We start from the raw sequence: 18,980 nt of genomic DNA, 5'->3' as shown, positions 1-18,980 counted from the left end.
GTGGATGAAAGGGGATGTTCCCTTCTCAACGCCCCGCTGTTTACGCTAATTCTTTTACTGTTTAATAAAGTAGAATTGAGAGAATGTGTCAAACTTTAGCGTAAAGAGCGGGGCGTCGAGAAGGGAACATCCCCTTTCATATACGGAGTAATTTCAGTTCGTTTTAAGTTTTAATGTCGCTTCTTACTTTCAGTTAAAAAAAAAATTGTGAGGTCAACTGCAATATCTTTTCTTATTTTTATTTTCTTATTTTCAATCCTCTTTTTTTCTTCTTTTGGATCTTTATCCAACAAACAGAAAGGGGAACAGCATGGAAGTTTTTCCAAGGAACGAAAAGGATCAATTATTTATTAGAGGCTATCCAGGCTGCAGGGTCTTCAGAGGAGATAATATACTGATTAGAAACTCTGAGATAGAAAGAAAACGTAATCCGTGCTTAATAACTCGTTTAATGCATGACTTGTGAAATGAAATGATTGCAATGAATGGGAGTCTGCTTGAAAATCCTCTAAAAATCATTTTGTACATACACAGAAGAGATTACAATATTCAGCCCAGGATGACTGAAATATGAAGAGGAAGCGTTAATGACTCACACAAACAATAATATAAATGGCATCTAGAAACATTTAGTTGATGATATAAAAGCATTTTTTTAAGCCTTGTCGATTTTTCTGTGATTGTAAGGATTCTGATCTGATTAAAAAGTAATATTTTGCATACTAATTGATGTAAGCTCACTTGATTTCAGGATTACCAAATCTTCGCCTTTAGTTTGACACCCTAAACACCTTGTTTGACCACTCAAGGATGCAACAAGGGAATAGCCTTGGAATTTATCAGTATTATCCCCTCTCTGCTTTTAACGGGGCAGTACCCCCTTCGAATCCCAGTCCTGCCCCCTTTTTTTGAAATTTCTTCAAAAAATTCTAGGTGCTTGATACGTAATATGGAATAATTTCTAAGAGATGCAGGTTTTAATTACGTAATACAGTTTGGTTGTTACGTAATTTGTTTTGTTTACTTTTGGTTGTTGCGTAATAGAGAGTGTTTTTATGGCACTTGGTATTAACCAAGTGACATATAGCAATCGCAAATTCCGTCAGTCTGTCGGTCTGTCGATCTGTCTGTCGGTCCCAGTTTTTCTACTTTAGGCACTTCCAGGTAAGCTAGGACGATAAAATTTGGCAGGCGTATCAGGGACCGGACCAGATTAAATTAGAAATCGTTGTTTTCCCGATTTGACCATCTAGGGGGAGTAGGGGGAGCGTTAATTCGGAAAAAATAAAAAAATGAAGTATTTTTAACTTACGAACGGTTGACATTGGGGTGATTTGGGAGGGGGAAACCGAAAATCTTGGAAAACACTTAGAGTGGAGGGATCGGGATGAAACTTGGTGGGAAAAATAAACACAAGTCCTATTTACATGACTGACATAACCGGAACGGATCCGCTCTCTTTGGGGTAGTTGGATGAAAGGATCGGAGATGAAATGAAAAGATAGTTGGATGGAGGGATCGGGATGAAACTTGGTGGGAAAAATAAGCAGAAGTCTTAGATACGTGATTTACATAATTGGAACGAATCCTCTCTATTGGGGGGGGGGGGTTAATTATGAAAATTAGAAAAAAATGATGTATTTTTAATTTACGAAGGAGTGATCGGATCTTCATGAAACTTCATATTTAGAAGGACCTTGTAACTCAGATCTCTTATTTTAAATCTCAACCGGATCCAGCGTCATTGGGGGGGGGCAGTTGGGGGGACCAAAATTTTGGAAAATACTTAAAGCGGAGAGATCAGGATGAAACTGGATGGGAAGAATAAAAACTTGTCTAAGATACGTGGCTGATATAACCGGACCGGATCTGCTCTCTTTGGTGGAGTTGCAGGGGGGGGATTTGGAAAAATGAGGTATTTGTAACTTACGAAAGGGTGACCAGATCTTAATGAAATTTGATATTTAGAAGGATCTTGTGCTTTAAAGCTTTAATTTTAAATTCCGACCAGATACTGTTTAATTGTTTTAAAAAGTAGAATTGTGGCAAAGAGTCAAACTTTAGCGTAAAGAGCGAGGCATTGTGGAGGGGAAAACCCATTTCATATACGGAGTAATTTCTGTTCTTTTTAAGTTTTAATGTCGCTCCTTACTTTCAGTTAGAAAAAACTAGTTTTTTGTTTAATTTCTGAACGTTTTGATTTAATGCATGTTTGATTTTGGTTCTCCGCACATAAATTATTAAAATGAAATTTGTATATTAATTCTGTTTTTGGCTAAATGGCTTTCTCTTAGTTTTGATCAGACGATTTTGAGAAATAAGGGGTGGGGAAGGAGGCCTAGTTGCCCTACAATTTTTTGGTTACTTAAAAAGACAACCAGCACTTTTAATTTTTAACGAACGTTTTTATTAGTAAAAAAATACGCAACTTAAGAATTAACTTACGTAACAGACTTTATATTCTTATATTTTCATTATGTATATGAGGGGGTTTGTCCCCTCGTTAATACCTCGCTCTTTACAATAAATCTTAAGTTGTGTCCCAATTCCTTAAGAATGATCCCTGAATCAGAAAGGCCGTAGAATAAATAGTTGAAATTACTAAAAATACTTTAGCATAAAGATCGATGTATTTATCTCCTCCTAAATACCTCGCTCTTTATCCTAAAGTATTTTTAGAACCCCTCATATCCGTAATAATCTCTGTTCGTTTTAAGCTTTAATGCTACTCCTTATTTTCAATTGAAAAAACTTTTTCATGTTTGTTTTTTCATTGATTTTTTTTTATAGTAATGCTAGAAAATCCCACCTCCCTTTCATTGAATTCCTCTTCCCCCATGACTTATTTTTCCAGGAAAAGATTGAATGAGCCCTCTTGCGACATTCTAGGAACACTTGGTCGATACGATGACCCCTGGGAAAAAAACAACAAATAAACACGCACCCGTGATTTGTCTTCTGGCAATAAATACGAAATTCCATATTTTTGTAGATAGGTGCTTGACATTTTTGCCATAAGGTTCTCTGATACGCTGAATGCGATGGTATGATTTTCGTTAAGGTTCAATGAATTTTAGGGTTTTTTCCCCTATTTTCCAAGGCAAGTTTTCTCAGGCTCGTAACTTTTGATGACAAAGACTAAATTTGATGAGACTGATCTATTTAAAATCAGCATGAAAATTTGATTCTTTTGATGTATCTTTTAGCATCAAAATTCCGTTTTTTATGGTTTCGTTTTCTATTGAGCCGGGTCGCTCCTTACTACAGTTCGTTACCACAAACTGTTAAAAAAAACAAAAAAAAAAACGTTTCTGAAAATGGTTCAAGGTGCCGAGCGGCACCTTGAAATCTGACTACGGTAGCTTTCAAGAAATGGACTCTATAGCTTTCAAGAAATACTTGGAACACCTTGGAAACGAACAAGTTAACAATGCGGAACAATTCCAAACACATGCCTGATAATTGTGCATTAATACTAACGGTAATTTTGTTTATAAGCCACAAATAACAAAAAGCGCTTGGAAAATTGTTTGCTGTTGCTCAAATTGAATGATAAGCTCTTTCTTTGACACTTTAGGTTAAATAAACAATTGTTTGGGAGAATGATCCTAGTGTTTAGACTAAGAATTATCATTGTAAAGACCTGGACTGCGGCACAATCAATATTTCTTTTTTTAGCTTTTAATAGTTAACTTTTTTTCTTATGTTTATTTTGCAATGGGACGAAGTTATTGTAATTAAACATAAGATGTGTCAAACTCTTGACCAATGAGACATAATAGGATAAGATTTTCTTCAAAGTGACTCTCACATGAACAAATACCGTAACATCACTACTTAACAGCCGAGAGAAAATTTAAAAGCTTTTCTAAAAACAACAGACAGAACAAGAAAACTGAATCAAAATTTAGATACAAAATATTTGAAATAATAACATCAGAGGAAAAAACGAATCAGCTAAAATAACCAGGTTTTCGTGTGTTTTCTATTCTTGCATTGCTTAAGAAAGATAAAACAATGCAAGTTTAACGTTGACAATTACACTAAATGATAAATGTAACTCTTTATGTGAATTGAATCTTGAATTGCTGGGATTTCTAGTGATTTTATATTAAATTTTCAGTTCATTTTCATTACTTCCTTCTAGTCATGTTGATTATTATTGTGATTTTTTATATTTGTCGTCAATATTTTGAAAAAACTAAGTTCGACATGCATATAGTTTTCAAGTAAAACACGAATGACAATAGTTTTTAGAGTCTTATATTTAGGGGAGGGGGAAGAGGATTTTGATCAAACAACTGTTTGTAGTATTTTTTGTTCGTTGTAAGTTTCACTTGAGTATTCAATTTAAATTTTGCTCGTTTACGAATATTCGTTCATCTGTATCGGTATCTGTTATCTTTATATTTGATGTGATCATTTATTTTAGTTTCTGATCCTTTTGAATTTTATTATTACAGTGCTTTATCTCTGCTGGTGATTAATATAATATGGCTCTTTTCTTTTCTTTGAAAAACTTCTTCGTCTCAATTTTTTGATTATTTACAATAGATAATCACATAAACATAAAGGTCAGAGGCAACGCTATAGCGTTGCCTTAAGTGAAGGCCATAATGCTCCTATGTTTTATTATTTTTTCCACAAAAGCACTCCATATGAAAGGGGTCGTCGTATTAACTTCGGAAGGGGCTCATTTGATTGGAAATAAAGAGTTCTAGTGCTCTTTTTAAGAGTCGACAGTGATTGGAGGGCAACTAGCCTCCTACGGCTTATTTCCCCAAATGTATCTGATTACGATTTTGAGATCATTTTGTTAAAAATCGTTCGAAAAATCCGGTACCAAAAACTCTAAGGTTGACACAACTAATCAGAGCCCTGGGACAGGCGTTTTAATTTATGACCTAGGGGCATATATTGTTATTATGTAAAGGATGCTCGTATAACCTTCAGAGGGGGCACTAGAAATTAAAAGTTCTAGTGCACTTCTTAAGAATCAAAAGAGATCGGAGGGTAACTAGCTCTCCGCAAGCCGTTTCTTCCCCATATGTATCCAATCAAAATTTTGAAGTAGCCATTTTATTAAAAATATATCATATATCACATATCAAAAACTTTGGGGCTACACAACCTCCAGAACCCCGGGGCAGGTGTTGTAAGCTATTCCCCGGGGATAAATAAGGTTTTTATGGAAAGGATGGTCCTATAAGCTTCAAAAAAGGATCATTTGCTTGGAAATTGAAAGTTTTAGTTCTTTTTTTAAGATGTGAAAGTGATCATAGGGCACCTAAGCTCCCCATCTCCACCCACTTTTCCCTAATTAAATCCGATCAAATTTTGAGATAGTCATTTTGTTCAAAATAGTTCAATAAATACTTTAAAATAGGTCAACATGGCCCCCAGATTCTGGGGGAAGGGTTTTAAAGAGGTTGTCGTATAAACTTCGGAGAGGACTTATGTTATCAAAAATTAAAAGTTCAAATTCCCTTTTTAGGAGTAAACAGTGATCGTATGGCAACTATCCCCCCCCCCCCACCTCCACGACACTGTTTTCCACAAATATGTCCGATCGTATTTTAGAGATATCCATTTTGTTCAAAATAGACCTAAGATCATATAACAAAAATTCCAGGGTTCGCACAACCCCTCCCCCCAGAACCTCATGGAAAGTGTTTTTAATTATGCCCTGAATGAATATAAGGCTCTTATGGAAGGGGTAGTCATATAAACTTTAGAGGGGACCCGGTCGATTGGAAATTGAAAGTCTTAGCTCCCTTTTTAAGAGTCAAAAGGGACTTAAGGGCTGCTAGACCCCCCGCCCTCTTTTCCCCAAATCCATCAGGTTGGATTTGAGATAGCCATTTTGTTTAAATAAGTTCAAAAATCAGATAACAAAAAGTCCAGGGTCGGCAGGGACCCCAAAAGCCTGGTGGCAATTGCTGTAAGTTATGCCCTGGGGTATTTAAAGTTTATAAGTGAGTGTTTTCAAAATTTTGAAAGATCTGGTAAGCCCGACCACAACCTTCAATAAAAAACGTATCAACGATACTTTATTCCAAAACTTATGGAAGCTAACCCCTGTTCTTCCATGGCCCGATCGCCAGTAAAAATCATTAGTGATGAATCATGGGAGCTGACCCCAGGTCCTCCCTCCGTGGATCAAATCCCCCCACCAAAAAATAATATTAACGATATTCTATCATAAGAATACGGGAGCTGACCCTTGCTCCTCCCTCCGTAGCCCGACTCCTTCACCCTTCAAAAAATAACTTATCAACAATATTTTTTTCTCAACATAATGGCAGCTTACCCTTGACCCTCCCTCAATGGCCAACCCCCTCCCCCATAAAAACAGTTTTAGTGACGTGTACTTTACTCCAAAAATTATTGGAACTCACTCCTGGCTCTTCATGGCCCGAGCCTCCCCTTGCAAGAGTAACTTATAATCGATATTTTGTTCCAAAATTTATGGGAGCTGACCCCTGGACCTCCATAACCCTATCCACCACTCCTCAAAAAACATATCAATGATAAATCATGGGAGTTAACCCTTGTTCCTCTCTCCATGGCCTGACCCCCCAAAAAATAAAATTATTGGGGAGCTGACCGCTGGATCTCCCTCTATTGTGCAACCCCCTGAAAAAAATATTCTTCATTCCAAAAATAATGGGAGCTGACCCCTGGTCATTTCTCCATGGTCTAACCCCCCCCCCCCAAAAAAAAAGCAAAGTTATTAATAGTATTTACTTTGAATAATTATAAGAGCTGACCCCCGGCTCTCCTTCCATGGGCCGAAGTCCCACCAAAAAATTTTTTAACGGTATTTTATTCCAAAAATCGTGGGAGCTGACCCCTAGCCCTCCTTCCATGGTCTGATGCCCAATCCCATAAGGAAATTATTAAAGATTTTTTATTCTAAAGTTCATTGGAGCTACTCCTGACCCTCCTTCCATGGCTCAACCCCTTTCAAAAAAACCTATTAACGATATTTTATTCCAAAAATTAAAGGATCTGACCCCTGGCTATCCTCCATGACCAGACCCACTTCCAATTTTTTTTTAAAAAGATGTTTTATTCCAAAATCATGGGACTTGACCCCTGGCCCTCCTTCCACATCGCAACCCCCCCCCCCCAAAAAAAAAAAAATACGTTATTTTATTCCAAAAATCATGGGGATTCAGTTTAATTTTATTAGCTCTTTTCAAGATTGTTTAAGGCACCTATAGTGTTTAATACAAACAAGAGTTTGGATACCGCCCGTCTCCCTAACAGTAAAAGCATAAAATCTACTGCGGATTTGGCGCTTTATTGAAATGACTTATATTAAAAATATTTTCTTTTGAACTTTTTACAAAATTGAAAATGAAATGAAAATTGCAGTTAAATAAAATATTTAGCTGATGAGCCATCAGCAATTAATATCATTATATATCAAATATTCAGTTTAATTTAATCAGTTCTTGCCAAGAGTGTTTAAAGATATATAGTTTTATTTTCGAATTTATTTTGGAGTAAAAAAATTATTTTGAAATAGCTAATTTGAAAAACATGTAACTTTGGCAATGGAAAATGTACAGAAATTACGAAAGTAAAACAGTTCAAAATAGGGATGATACCTTTTTATTGACAGTGAATAGATATAAAATTATTTAACCGGATATTTCGAACACATATACAGTGTTCATCATCAGCAGTAAAACTCACAGCAGTTTTACAGCAGTAAGAGTTTTACTGCTGATGATGATCACTGTATATGTGTTCGAAATATCCATTAAATAATTTTATATCTATTCACTGTCAATAAAAAGGTATCATCCCTATTTTGAACTGTTTTACTTTCGTCATGGAAAGGCAGTGTGGTCTTCGAAGTTATCTATGTACAGAAATTAATTTAGAAATACTTTCCGAAAAACTTTCCAATGATGCAGTAGGTTTTAGACTTTTACAATGAGAGAAGGAGGCAATATCCAAACACTTGTTTGTGGTGGTTTTTGTTTGTTTCAAGCTTGATTTGTATGTTCAATTTAAGTTTCATTCATACCTGTTGTATGTTTTTTACTATGATTGTTTGTTTAATTTCTCTTTATTTTGAATTTTATTTATTCTTTAACAGTGATTTCTAGTCGTTTTGGGTTTGAGTTATGTTGGGTTTCAATTTTCTCGAATTTTCAGTTTAATATGGCCTTTAATTCTCTTTAAAAGCTTTCATTCGGAAAGATTTTTAATGAATAATATGTAACGACATGGTTGAGCAATTAGATCCTAGAAGGAATAAAAAATGGATGCTCAGATCAAATTTAATACGAACAATAGTTGCTGCAAATAGGAGTTTGGCTATTTATACCCCCCCCCCCATGTGCTCATCTAATGGTAGAGCTTCTATAAATATGAATTTTTAACAGTGTGCTTTAAATTTTAATATGTCGACGAACAATATTCACTATAATGATCAAGGTGGATGGAAAGAACTAATAAAATGAACTGAATGTTTAATATAAAATGATATTAGCTCCTGGAAATATAAGCAATTCAGGAACGAAGATTCTATTTAATTTTTTTTTCAGTTACAATTATAAAATTTTTTTCCCCTGAAGTTTGACCTTTATGCCCTTAGCCTATTTGGATCCACCCAAGATCAAACGTTCATCTATTTTCTAATAAAATCTCCTATGTATAATTAATGGTTAAAGTGTTTAAATTACATTCCTTGCTCTGGGGCCTGAAGGGATTCTTTTATCCCTGGAGCCATAGTTACTAGACTTTTTATTATTGTGAACAAAATGGCTGTTTTAAAATTTTGATCATTATTAGGGGGCATTTTAAAAGGTTCGAAGGGGGGGGGGGCAGGGACCGGTTGCAACCCAATCATTTTTCAACATCTTCCTAAACTTGCCCTGAAAGTTTCAAAATAATAACCTCAGCGGTTCCTGATATATTGCAGATACGTCCTTTTCTTAACCTGCGTGTATATAGTGCTTTTTGATTTAGTTCAATACCCCCTCGACATCCCCTGAAGTGTCATATTAATACCTGTTTGGATCAACCTAGGATCAAACATTCTCCCCTTCCCCAGTAGTAACCCCTATATGTAAACAATGGGTAAATCGTCACAGTGGCAGCCATAAACAATAGCCACAATTACTGTCGCAAGCTGTCGCACAAACGGTTGTATTTGCAAGTAGCCTCAGCTGCAGTCGTAGTATTAGCAATAATAATGGCCCTCAAATTTTTCAGTTGATACCCTTAGACATTCTTAAGAGGTTACAGATATGCCGTTTCGATAACCTGTATGCAAATAGCTTCTTTTGATTTAGTTAAGATTCCCTGTAGTTTCATCTTAATACCCCTAGTCTTTTCAGACCCACCGAGGATCAAACTTTTCTCCATTTCGCAATAATAAATCCAATATGTAAACAATGGGCAAATTGACAGTAAGTTGTGCCCAACGCACCATTCTTGCCCCAATGGCTGTGGGGAAAATTTCATTCCCGAAGGCATGTTTATTTGACCTGCAAACTATTTGGGAGAAAATTACTATCACGAAATTTTAATAGGATGTGCTTGAGGAGAGGACAGCTAAAAAGGGCTTGATAAGGGGGCTGGCCGTCCTCCAATCCCTTTGGCTCCTAATAAGGGCAATAGAAATTCCAATTTTCAATAGAATGGGCCTTCTCTTAAGTTTATATGACCACTCCTTCCTTATAAAGTGGCTGTGGGGAAAGAATAATAAGTAAATCATATTTTGAAGCCTCGAGGCCCTTTACAATAAGCATCAATAGAGCTTCAGCTCTAATCTATTTTAGCTTAAAATTTCGATTTCTATGATTGTATTTTCCCCTATGTGGTTCTTGTTTCAGCATTGAGGATATTTTAGAAAGATTCACTATCCAGCTAACCGGTGCTATTATTTACAACTCTGCAACCCACATTAGAATATGTATTATTTCGTCAGGAGCACTTGAAAATATTATCGCTCTTCATTATTTGATGTAACATTGACACTGTAGCCTAGTTTTTGCCAGGTGTTTTTGCCAGAAAAAAAGACTTGGAATACTGAAGGTCACTTCGGAAGAATAAATCACAAAACAAAGAATATTTTAAAGGTGTTCCTCCTAGTTTGAGAAAAAATCAAGGACAAGCTTGCCTCAAAATAATGTCTGAGATAACAGCCCTTCAGGTGAACAAATACAAAAGGCTTTGGTGTAGTTCTATGACATTTAATAGTTTTAACAGTTCATAAACAATTTGTCGCAGCTTGTACGGAAACTAAGTTTGAATTTTTTAGTTACCTTTACCTTTTGATGAAATATAGACACTGATACAAAAAAAAAAAATTCGGGTTGAGATCCTTTGAAACGCTATAGTTAGCTTGCTTGTTTTTTTTCTACCGACCAATAAAAAACAAAAAGTGTTGTCATTTCATGTAAGCCATAATTTAGCACCTTCTTAGTCAACATATGAGTAGGGGCTTATTCCAGGTGACTCAGCGTGTCCCAAAATGGTGGATAGGGGAATGTCTTAACAATATGTGATCTGACTCTATGGAAATAACTTCGAAGACCACACTGCCTTTCCATGACTCAAGTATAACAGTTCAAAGTAGGGATGAAACCTTTTAATCGACAGTGAACAGATATAAAAATTTTTAACTGAATATTTCCAACACATATACATTGTTCATCATCAGCAGTAAAAACCGAGTTTTTACATCAGAGTTTTACTGCTGATGATGAACACTGTATATGTGTTGGAAATATCCAGTTAAAAATGTTTATATCTGTTCACTGTCGATTAAAAGGTTTCATCCCTATTTTGAACTGTTATACTCTATGGAAAAAGGGTCACGGACCAAGGAGATTGCCAATCCCTTGGGTTCGAAATTGCAATTGTAACCCCTTGCCCAAGGGGTTAAATACCAGAGGAGGAGGAAGATTACCTCTCGAAATTAAACTCTTGCATGATCCACAAGTTTGTGGAAGCGCCCCGTCAACTACAAACCTTCTCCAGTAATATGTTAAAGCAAAAATTCGTCACGGGAGGGTTTTCTTTAGATCACAACTGCAAGTGGGTGGAAGGAACAAAATTATGTACAACCGTCAATGCAACAGGGTGAAAAGGTTGTAGAATGCCCCAATGACTCATTCAGACAAAACATCGATGGCTCGGGAGCCGTCAAAACACCTTCGATATGGTAATCAACACACAAAGCAAAATCCGTGGGTTTTGGGATCTCACAGAGCTTTTCAAAATCACCTATGGTGTATGGCAGGGCTACCCAGCTCCACGGTCTACTTTTCGTCTTCAACTATATGATTGATATGATATCCAAAAACTTCATAAATTTAAAGAGTGAATTGAGCTAACCAGCCATCAGAAAGTAGGGGATATTGAATATAAAAATGACGGTGTACTCCTCGCTGAATCACCATCCCACAGACATGATTCAAAGGGTGGTGAACAGTATTAGCCTGTCAAAGCTTGCCATCAGAGTACCTAAAACCATATACTTGTAAACAAATAGAAATTCACCAGTCCCCTTAAGCAAGTAACAGCTTGGACAGCTAGAAGAATTTAGGTACCTCAGGTCCTGATTGATTGAAGTTAAGGGCGAGGTCTCGAATCAAATAAAGGCAAGAATAAGTAGTGAGGCTTGGAGTATTTTCGGCCATCTACAAAAGACATTAAGGTCTAGAAGAGACGTCAGCCTGAAGACAATACTCGATTCTGTACTGCGTGCATTCGTTTCAGTTTAATATTTGGACGCGAAGCATGAGCTCCAATGTCTTAGAAGAGCACTTCCTTAACATCCTTGCCCAGAAATGCCCAAGATCCATTTGTTAACTAAGGCTTAGCCGAAGAATAAGCAGTGAGCACCTAATATACAATGAGTTAAAACTAAGTACCGGACTGCCGCAAAAAAAAAGACCTTGAGGCTTTGGGTTAATTATCGAAGCACATACGCAAAAGGGACAAATCATAATCGAAAATCGTCCATCCCCCTAACAATAGACCAAGGACAGTTGCAGAATGTGTTCCAGTGTGTTTCTGGTGTCAAATAGGAGTGAACAGCCAGTGTCTCGTCTCAAGTAGAAGTACAAGCACATGTAAGCTGTTAAAATAATGATAAAACATTCGTTTTATAATAATTTTACTTAATTTTGCTTACAAATGAGTGTAGATTTGATTTAGCTTTCTGAATTTATTTGACATAATAAATAAAAATATAAACAATTACGTATATAAATCATTACGCTATGGAAAAAATATGTATGTTTCCTTTTCATTCTTACGCTCACTTTTTTTTAATGCCTTCTATTTTCCAGCTGACCCGGAAGGACCTGGTGTTTGCGCATGGATTCTGACATTCATTTCACTTATTCTAATACTGGCCACCTTCCCACTGTCTTTCTGCTTCTGCTTTAAGGTATTTAACTTTTATATATGTATACACGTCTTTTAGTTCTTGTTATGGACCAACTTTCTTTTATTGTTATTGAAAAAAGGCTGACAGCCAATGGCGTACTGAAAAACTTCTAATATAAACCTCTTAATATAAACCTCCTAACATAAACTCTTAATATCTAAAACCTCTTAATATGCGGCAAGCAGTAGCCTCCTTTACATTTAAAAGAGCCTTGGGTTAAACTGCCCGCAGTAGCAAAAAGTAAGTAAAGAGCGACCCTTTTCAATAGAAACTAAAAGGCTAAAAGCAAACCTTTTTTCTACAAAATATGTAGCGGCAATATATATTATTCATATTGATTCTAAATATACGAAATATTTTAATTTCAAAGGTGCTCACCATTCATATTCACTTATGAAGAATCAGAACAATTTTAGAAAAAGGGATTAAACTCCCCGACATACGATGCGTTCTTGATGTTATATATATATATATATATATATATATATATATATATATATATATATATGTATATATATATATATATATATATATATATATATATATATTTATATATTTCCTCCCATCCTCCCATCATCCTCCCATCACCTGCTCTCTACTTCTAATTTGACGTTTTTTTTGTGAATGTTACAACGTTAAAATCAAATATAATCCCGACATTTTGAATGACAAATTCAGGCACTTCGAACAGGACTTATTAGGTGCTTCAGAAAGTCATACCTCAGGGGTGAAACACAAAAATTAGGAGATGTAGAATTTATTTACTCAGGCAGGAAGGATGGGCTGCATAGGCAGGGATTAGGGTTCATGACAAATAAGGAAGGTCCCAGGCCTTATTTTGGTTGGAAAGATATTAATAGTAGAATGCTAATTACTCATATTTTGACTAAGAAGTGTAAGGTATAGTCATAGTAGTATATTTCCCTGTTGAATCAATTAATGGAGAATTAATGGAGATGAATCAATCAATTGAATGGAGATAGTGACCCAGATGAATTTCACTTACAGCTACAGGAACAAATAGACAAGGTCCAAGGTAAAGATATGGTTATTTTAATAGGAGATTTTAATGCCTAGGTGAGTAGAAATAGGGATATATGGTACCCTAGCCTTGGTGAATTTGGTACTGCAAAAGAAAACAGTAACGGTTACAGGTTGCCGCCAATTTGTATGTATCACCATCTAGAATAAACAATACTGTATTTGGTCATGAAATGTGGCCCATAAGTTAACATAGTATTCAGCTAACCATATTGATATTGTTATTGTAAACAGAAGACCGCCAGCATCAATACAGGATACTAGGAGATGAGAGAAAAAAGAATGCTGTTATTGATTATGATAGTAATGATCACTATCTAGTAGCGTCTATGATTAATTTAAAGCTGAAATTTAGGAAGGGTATATACCCCCCGGGAAGCAATGACGTAGGTAGACTCTACGATGAAAACCTGAATGGAATCTTCCAGGAACAGTTAAACACTAAACCGGAGAGTTTACAATACGATAATATAGAAGATAGATGGTATAATTAAAAAAAAAGTTTGTGAAGTCACCAATGGTGTCTTTGGGAAGAATTTAGGAATGCAGCTTGGAATATTAGGGAAAATTCTTCATGTGAAATAAAGCACATAGAGAGGAAGTGGGGCTTGAGTCCAAATTTTGTATGTTATAGATCATATAGAAATAAGAGGAATATATAGAACATAGAGAAAGAATTAATTTTATTTAAGGAGGTGTGAAGTGGGACTCATGGATAAAATTGTTGAGGGCATAAAAGCAAAATATTTTACTGGTATTTTAAGAAATTGAGAGGTAGTAGTCAATCTGGATTGATGATTTCAGCATCTTAGATGAGAATGTTAGAAAAATTAATGAAGTTTTAGAGGTTTGCGAGTTCAGGATTCAAGACGAACTTTGAAAATTATCGTTAAGTAGACTAAGTCTCTAAGACTAGGAATAAGTGATGGTGAATAAATTATGCTGGGTAACGAGAAGATCAATCAAGTGGACCGCTTCACATACTCTTACAGGTAGTTTTACTAATATAGATGGTAAGTGCAGTGAAGATGTTGAAAGTAGGATAGCCAAGGCCCAGGATGTTCTTCCACAGTTGAAAAAAGTTTAGAAGAATTGAAAATCTGCATACGAAGACTATAATATTGGAGGTTACAGTGATGACAGAGGTCTGGTATAGTTGTGAATTGTAGGAATTCAATAAAACGGAGGAGGATTTTTTCGATGTTTTACAAAGAAATTTCCGACGAATTGTTTTGGGTACCCGACTGACTGACCGTATCTCAATCAGTAAGCTGTAAAAAAATGTGATGAATCCCACTCTGCAGAACTATAATGAGAGAAAGCTTCTGAAAAATAAGACACTTTTTGAAGATGATAGATTTCCCATGATTGTCTGTGTTGGGCATCCGTCTAGGGCCAAGCGAAAAGTATGTCGCCCCCTAATGGGGTGGCAGGATGTCGTAAATATATATTTAAGGGAAATGGGGACTTTTTGGGAGGGTTTAAACAGGAAACCTTAGAATACATTGAGATGCAAAAGGAGTGCGCGTAGCAGTGTTGGCCTTAGTACACTTGATGCCGCAGTGAGTTGTTAGTAAGAGAAGAAGTAGTAACAATCTTCAAACACAAGTGTCGTTGAAAAAGAATAAGAATTGTTTCTAAGACACTATAAAACATTGGCGTTAAGAGTCTTGGACTGCAGAGGGGGAGCTTAGTCATATATGTTAAAAAACATATTTATTTCATTTTCTAATATTGCTTTTTACTTTTGTCTAAAAGAAATGTGAAAGGAAATATAAGGAAATCTAAAAGTTAAAGTTAAGCTAGTAGTGACGCTTCCATGGTTTTAAACGCAGCCCTATCCCTTCTTTTAAACGCAGCCTAGCGTTTAAGCGCATCCCTGTCTTTAAATGAGAGCCCTATTCCGTCACTGCATGACAGCCAACAGGTGTTAATTGCGTCATAAGGAATGTTGTCTGATAGATACAGCTGGCTTTTATGTTTAAAAAACCCGCAAGGGCCAGAACTTCCTTACTCCGGAAATATCGAGGTCGTTACGTAATAAAGATTCCTTTTAAAAACCTTCAGAGGCTTTTTATGTCATATATCATAGATTTTTATCAAAGGTTTTATCAAGATATCAAGATTTTCATGTCATAGTTTCTCTGATTCTTAAAAAAACACGAGGGCCGGGAAAAAATTCACGGGGCCACCCCTCAAGTAAGGGTATAGTCCTTACGTCATCCCAATACTTTCATGTTTTTTGCCAATTCATGTTGGCTAATTCTCTTCCATTTCATATGAGCAGAACAGCTATAGAGACTATTGATTTTCCTCTGAACAAAGGCCTGTTGATATCCCGTTATTACATAAGACTTTCATTAGTCTTACATAAGATTTTGACTGTGATAAATCTCAGCTTTTATAAAAACAGATACATCTCAGAGGTATCAACACGTAAGTCTCTCTTTCTATACCCTCCCACACCAAAATTGGGATGCTATAATTCTCTATATTGGATAAACATCTAAAAAACCCGTCCTGTTATTCCATGATTCTCACAATGAGATAATAACCTAATTTTCTCGCAAAAAATACGTTCCCCCAATCTGCAATTTCGATGTAATTTTCCGCTAATCGAAGCATTTTCTAGCAGGCTGGTAAAAAAAGGCATAAACTGGGTTAAACCGTTTGATAGCTTCCATTATTTAAAGCCATATTCTCTACCGGACAGTTGCTCTTCTGACAAGTACATGAAAGGTGTTCTTCCCAGCCGGCAAATTTAAATACTATGTTAATGCATGTGAATCGCAGATTGGTGTGTTATGGTTGAACGAATTGAATTCTAGGGCAAAAGGCTTTGATAAATGTATTTTATTTAGGCATTAAATCAAAGGAGTGGATAATGTTCTTTAAGTTTACTTAAATACAGCAAACCAGTGTCCATTTCAGACAACAATAATGAGCCCACTCCTCCCTAGTTGTAATTCTAAAGTCTAGTGATTCTGTGGCTTTTTTCCTCTAGCGTATTTTTCACACGTATTTCTAATAAAATTTTAGTTCAGCTACTTTTTTGATATTTTGAAAACTAGGGATTGTGAGAAAATTAAAAATGTATTGTTTAGTATTGTATTTATTAGTATTGTGTAAAGTAATTAGTACTGTTATAATTAGTATTGTGAGCAAAGTAAAAAACTTTTGACTTATCTCGCTGAAGTTTTAATCCACGGCAAGCCCTGCAATTTAATTATTTGCAAATCGTAAAAGAATTGAATCATTTGATTGTCTTTTGCACCGATTTTAAAGTCATCAGATTTTCCAAAAAATCTTATTAGGAATAAACGTATTTTAAATCGATTAAGAGAATATGGAGATATATCTTAAGATGTATCATTTTTGGATAGCACGCCAGGTGGGGGGTAATGATTTAAAAGGTATTAAACGAAAGTGTCTTTTCACCATATGTAGTATGAAAAAGGGTAGCAGACACTTCACAAACGTTTACATTCAAAATGGCTCAAATTTTGTAACGATTTTATGAAAATACTGGTGAAGCAGAAAGTCTTTGTTCCTCTCATCATACTTGCCCGAGTCGCAGGAGTTGAAAAGAAGTTGGTGACAAAGTATTGAGACAATGAACCCAGTTTCACTCTTCATCGTAATGATAGAGTTCGCAGTATGCAATATTAAAAAACTAACGCCTTTTCACCCTTTTATATATTACAAGCAGATAATTTGACTCTAGACGAGACTCAAAGATGCCACGATAAACTTCACAAGTAAATAGTACTTACAATCAGTGTTTTTAGTTGCTATGCCTATGCCATTCCATTGCGTTCAAAGAGAGGCAATGCAGTTGATAGAGCCCTTGAATCTATCTTTGAAAAAAATACTCATAGAAAAATTCAAACAGATTGAGGTAGTGAATTTGCTAATCCACATGTTAAAAAGGTTTTATTGAAATATAACATAATATTCTATCATCGTCACTGTCCAATAGAGACAGCATTGGCTGAACACTTGATAAAAACTTTTTGGCTTTTAATTTCAAGATACTGTACATCGAGAAATACTACTACTTTTATTCAAAATTTAAATAAAACTATGTTGATTTATAATCAATGTCCTCATTGATCCTTCTCCAATCATAGCCCCATTGTAGTTCATCACAATAGCAGTACACCTGACATTTTTTTGAACAATATTCTAATGAAAATATTCCAAAAGAGAAACTTGATGTTGTTGATAATGCTCGAGTAAATCGAACAAGTAATATTTTTGAAAAGCGAAATCACTTGTGGTCCACTGATATTTCTAAAGTGTCCAAATTTTTAGACACTAAGCCTGTGACAAATCATCTACATGATTTGAAAGATGAACAGATTCTCGGTGGTTTTTATGATAACGAATCCCAAAAAGTTAAAACCACTTGGTTATATTAAACTGAAAACATATTAATGAATCGAAGTTGCAAGGGTAAGAGATACTTCCCTGTTCACTGGCTAGGATATAACTCTGATTTTGATTCTTGGATTGCTGCTAAAGACATTCAGAATGTCTAATGATTTTTATATGACATTCATACCCAATGTCTCTGACCCCCTCTATGACGATTTGGATAAAACGAGGGATCTTTGGACAAAATTCTCCCCAACCATCAAAATTCAATGGCTAGTATGAAGTTACTGTTGTTGATTGTAGTCTTAAAAAAGTTATCATATCCTTGGAAAGGATCGTACGTATGATATAAAAGTAAGACCAAACGATTGGCCAGTGTATGGTGAGGAAGAGGAGTGGATAAAATCAATTAAATCTGATAGATACACTAGCGTATCACCTTATAATACGAGGAATTTGGTAATATGACTGATTTATGTCGTGCTATCAAAAAAAAATATCTGATCCCAAAAATAGTGCCTTCACATTCAACTATTCAAAGGAACAGAGGAGAATTTGCATTAACTCCCTCATTGAGAATGAAATGATTCGTCTCAACGATAATTTGAGAGATACTCTTGGTTTTTAACGGAATATAATCAAGAGTAAAAGTCCGAGAAGTACCAGTGGTATGTGAAATACTATTTAGCAGACTACCCACCGGGATTCTCATGTGACACTTGTATATTTCTTTAAGGATCCTTTGTTGAGATATTAAAAGTCGGTAATACCAATGTCCCATCTTACGTGTTCTTGATCGAAAAACCACTCATGAACACAATCACCACCATAAAAAAACATCATCAATATATTCCGGTCACCACTTCCTAACTGGAGCTCTGTCAGTTAACATTATGAAGCGAATCGGGCGATCCTCTAGCATTAACAAAATCTGTGGCTACATGTCATTTTCGACCTATTCAGTGAGATGGCTAATAGAAAAAAAATACTTTTATTTGTTATGATATTGATTGCTATGTTGCTGCTCTTGGACTACGAAAATTGGGTCAGGGAATGGACTATTACGGGGGACGTGTCCGGTTACAGTCTTGGGAGCTGGTTTCCTAAGTTGTTTCGCTCTGCATTAACCCTGGCTAAA

The 18,980-nt window shown here is 35.6% G+C and overlaps 1 protein-coding gene across 11 annotated transcripts in view; it reads left to right on the top strand.

Annotated features, from left to right (window-relative positions):
- LOC136041183 (mechanosensory protein 2-like) overlaps positions 1–18,980 on the top strand; it is a 219,191-nt gene that overhangs the window by 147,997 nt on the left and 52,214 nt on the right. For all 11 annotated transcript variants that reach the window (XM_065725742.1, XM_065725802.1, XM_065725754.1 and 8 more), the window contains one exon: positions 12,324–12,424. In XM_065725742.1, coding sequence (XP_065581814.1) covers positions 12,324–12,424 — 101 coding nt within the window. The remainder of the gene's footprint in view (positions 1–12,323; positions 12,425–18,980) is intronic.

Source organism: Artemia franciscana, chromosome 2 (assembly GCF_032884065.1).
Source record: "Artemia franciscana chromosome 2, ASM3288406v1, whole genome shotgun sequence".
NCBI classification, from domain to species: domain Eukaryota; kingdom Metazoa; phylum Arthropoda; class Branchiopoda; order Anostraca; family Artemiidae; genus Artemia; species Artemia franciscana.
The sequence above is the reverse complement of the archived record's forward strand: the minus strand, read 5'-3'. Positions and strand labels throughout refer to the sequence as shown.